General features: G+C 45.0%; 2 protein-coding genes across 2 annotated transcripts in view; both read right to left on the bottom strand.

Moving 5' to 3' along the window:
• The window catches only part of ACACB (acetyl-CoA carboxylase beta), a 27,076-nt gene extending 26,427 nt beyond the window's left edge, over positions 1-649 (bottom strand). Inside the window, exon 1 of the mRNA XM_009880376.1 lies at positions 607-649. Within this exon, the coding sequence (XP_009878678.1) occupies positions 607-649 (43 nt within the window). The remainder of the gene's footprint in view (positions 1-606) is intronic.
• A 661-nt stretch (positions 650-1,310) lies between these two features.
• Positions 1,311-3,950, bottom strand: part of UNG (uracil-DNA glycosylase) — a 4,177-nt gene continuing 1,537 nt past the window's right edge. Inside the window, exons 2-6 of the mRNA XM_009880375.1 lie at positions 3,825-3,920; positions 2,969-3,066; positions 2,453-2,541; positions 2,032-2,210; positions 1,311-1,518 (exon numbers count right to left, since the gene is read on the bottom strand). Coding sequence (XP_009878677.1) covers positions 1,378-1,518; positions 2,032-2,210; positions 2,453-2,541; positions 2,969-3,066; positions 3,825-3,920 — 603 coding nt within the window. The 3' untranslated portion in view covers positions 1,311-1,377. The remainder of the gene's footprint in view (positions 1,519-2,031; positions 2,211-2,452; positions 2,542-2,968; positions 3,067-3,824; positions 3,921-3,950) is intronic.

Here is a 3,950-nt window from a genome sequence, read left to right as displayed (position 1 = left end):
TCCATCACTTGTGGCTCTGCCTCCCTGGGTGGGGGGAAAACAGGGACACCCCCCCCTCCTCCCCAAGGCCAGCAGCCGTTGCCATTGCAGAGCCAGGGCCTCACCTCAGGCACCCCTTCCCTCCCTGCTTTGTTCCTACCAGGGGCGAGATCACACCACAACGTAAACAAAGCAGTTTTTATTAAAAACAAACAAACAAAAAAACCCCAACAAACTGGGGCGGGGGAAATAAAAACACAAAAAAAATACAACACAGCCACAGAAAGTGTAAACTTCACTTGTACTAGTGTTACCTATCAGAGCAAATATCAAAGAAAAGTTTACAGCGTTATTCTATAAAAACTGATACAATTTCCCCAACAAAGAAGGCACTTCACTTCCATTAAAGCATTTATGAAGTCAAAGACAAACTGGAAACCCAGAAGCGCAAAGTCCAACCTTGTCTTCATCCTGGAAGTCCCAACAGTTATTTTCAACAGTGGCCAGAAAGCTCGGTTTGCTCCTATGAAGGCAAAGCACAAAACTTGCCCCGTTTTAAAAATCCTTCAAGGTCTTAAATAATTTCCAACCGTCAGCCCATCAGTTGGCAGATCTCGATGAACAAACCTTCGCTGCTGCCAGTGGCGGGTACCACAAAGTTGATGGTCATCACAGGTCACCCATTATCCAAGTGATTAACACACCCAGTAAGAATCTAAAGAAAAAAATATTACATTTTGCTCTCTAAATGCCAACAAAAACCTCAGAGTACGACCAGAGCCTCAGTTGCAGTCTCCCCTTGGCTGCTGGGGGGAATTCACCCCAAAATCTTGAGAGTATGGGTATACCAAGTAACGCTTCTGACAGCGTACACAGCCTTTACAGTCCCAAGAGGCCGTGTTTCTTATAAATCTCAATCTGCAGCTAAAAGCTAAAACCAAAAGCATCTGCCCTTTCTCCCACGGAGTCAGCTCCACATCCCCGCTCCAATATGAAATCTGGATTTGCACAGTAGGAGGCGAAGAAGCGGGAGGAGGCGCAGCGGGGTATTTACAACAGCCAAACAGCTTCACCTGTAAGAACTGACATCCCTTCACAAGAGCCTGAAAAGATATTCCCATTACAACAGACACTGCCAGATTAATATAGAAGTTTTTTTTTGTTTTGGTTTTTTTTTTGCTTCAAACTAGGCTGAGACCTGTTCAAACAGCAGAGCCCTCATCCATGAAACACTCCCATCCGCTCTTTAAAAAAAGATTTTAAAAAATTTAACAACTCTGAAAGTTTGGTCATTTGCTCCTTAACCACCATCCAAAGAGTAATTCTCAGGTCAGCAAAAGTTCAGAAACAAGACAACCCCTGAAACGGGGGCTGTTTCCAACCATCAGACCCCGCAGCTCAGAGTGCTCTCCAGTCAATGGGTTTCTTGCCGGATTTCTTGAGCAATTCATTCGTCTTCGAGAAATGGCGACAGCCGAAAAACCCTCTGTTGACAGAGAGAGGCGAGGGATGAACCGTCTGCAGGACGTGGTGGCGTTTCTGTAAAGCGTTAGAGGAAACTGCTCGTTAGATTTGCATGCTTTCAGCTCCCCGGACAAGGCTGGCTGCTTTGGCCCCAACCGCGCAGGTGTGATTTCCTCTCTACACCTCCTCAGCCACCAGCCTGAGGACCCAAAAAACTGGCCATGAGGACCAAGACTTTTACCCCACTGAGCAGAGGAGGATGGACTACGTAAAGCAGCAGCAACACCCTGGCCATTTTTCAATTGCTGTAATCCTAACAGCAAATTTTATGCTTATTCATGAGCCTTTTCCTAGAAAAAACAGTTCTGTACTGAACCAGAGGCTTTTCTGACAACAGAGGGTTACACTTGCTCCACTTTTATTGCTTAATTCTGGCAAAGGCGAAGCTGTAACAGAAAGGGCAACCAAGTCTGACAGCGCAGTTCAAGCAGGAAGAAAACCCCAAATCTGTAAGGGAAGTGCCCTCTAGTGTCCAGTCAACTGAAGAAAATTAGCGAGAAGGAAGAGATGAGAAGGAGCACTCTGTACCCTGTCGATGGAGCTGCCTTTCTTCTGGGCGTAGGCTCCCCACAGCATGAAGACAACCCCGTGCAAGTTCTTGTTGAGCCAGGACACCACCACGTCTGTGAACTGCTCCCAGCCTCTCTCCTTGTGAGAGGTGGCCTGGTGAGCTCGCACCGTGAGGACCGCGTTGAGCAGGAGCACTCCTGGCGAACAAAGAAAGCAGAGGGACAGAGGGTGAAGCAGAACCCAGCGTTAGCTGCTTTTTCCTGCTTCCCCTGAGAAATGGTAAATTCAATTTTCATTCCAAGGTACGCGGCCAAGCGGCAGGCACTCAGAATTTATTTCCTCTCTTACAGATGGACTGTTTCCAACCATGGATTTTTTTTCTAGCTAAGCTGCTTCATGACCTGTAGTGGACATGTTACTAGAGTGTCTTTTAACTCACCTTGTTTGGCCCAACCACTTAGATCACCGTGACCAGGATGAGTGAAATCCTCAATATCCGTAGACAGTTCTTTGTAAATATTTTCTAAACTGCAAACAAAACCATCAGAAGATTTTAAATACACACATTTATAGATAAGAGCAAACAGCACCACTTACTGCTCTTACACTAGACAAGAAGAGTATTGACTTTAATCTTATCGCTTAAGATAATAAAGCCATTTGCAGAAGCAGGGTAACAAGGATACCCTCCCCCCCTTTGTATGCCTGGATAAAAGCTTAATGAGAAGGTCTCTGCACAATTGAAAATGCAAATTTACATCCAGTGTGCTTTTCAGAATATCAAACTACATAGAATTATCCATAGTTTTGCAGTGGTTTTGTTTCTAGGCAATACACAACTCAAATTTCAGTAGCCGCAACTGCTTCCTATCACTTACCGTACTCACAGCCGTAACTAACCCAGAACCGCAGCTAATTTGTAAATAGGGATGTTGCAAATTGAGCGCTATCATACCTGGGGGGAGGTGGAACAGGCTTCTGGACACTGAAACAGAGCCCATGAGCTTGATTAGGTCCATGATATGGATCTTGTCCCAAAATGACAACCTTCACCTGAAAGCAGACCTTTGTTAGCTCTGAATTATAATCAGTATTATTCCCAAAGGAGGGGAGGAAAAAAACCCCACACCCTTATAAATAAGTTTTATCCTAAAACAAACACACAGACAAAAAAAAAAACCCAAAACACCAAACCCCAGAAACTGAAGTTAAATCACCGACATCTCATTAGAAACAAGTTAAAGAGCACAGTCCCCACCTAACACTAAGGATTAACATCACCACAGCTTTGCTACTAAGATTATGAAGATATTTGGAGTGCAAAAGACAATAAAACACCCTGTATTTTTCAAGGAGAGTTCCTCACATTTTAGTTTTATGCCATGCTTGCTGTGATACTGACATAACTTATTGGCAACGCGATTACCTTAAACACACTTTTTTTTTGTTATAGTTTGTTACTGATGAATTAACAAGAGATGTACAAGATCCAAAAATCAAATGCTACATTGAGTTGGTAACATTGGAAATATGGTCAAAAGTCCAACTGAAGTTTTGAAGGAAATTCTGTGGCCACTGAGGGTAATAAAACAATAAAACCACGTTTCAGTAGCAGAGATGAAAGAGAAGCCGGGATTTACAAGTTACACAAGAGAAACAACAGCATCCGCATCCCATGGGGTTGAAGCTTAAAGGACCACACATCAGATTGACGTGTTTGTGCGCCCAACGCCGCTGTTTAACCGTTTTAAACGCAGCAGCAGCCGGAGGGACCTCCCCCAGCTCTCCCCAGCACCTGCAGCTCTACTCACATCCCTGATGTCGCACATCTGCGTCCAGGTGAAGACTTGGTCGGGCGGCGGGTAGACCGTGTAGCGTTTTCTCTCCTCTGCTACAAACGCCATCAGCTGAGGGGGGGGGAGAAAGGTGGTGGGGGG

Source organism: Charadrius vociferus, unplaced genomic scaffold (genome assembly GCF_000708025.1).
Source record: "Charadrius vociferus isolate BGI_N301 unplaced genomic scaffold, ASM70802v2 scaffold332, whole genome shotgun sequence".
Taxonomy (NCBI): Eukaryota; Metazoa; Chordata; class Aves; order Charadriiformes; family Charadriidae; genus Charadrius; species Charadrius vociferus.
This window is presented reverse-complemented; position numbering and strand designations above follow the sequence as displayed.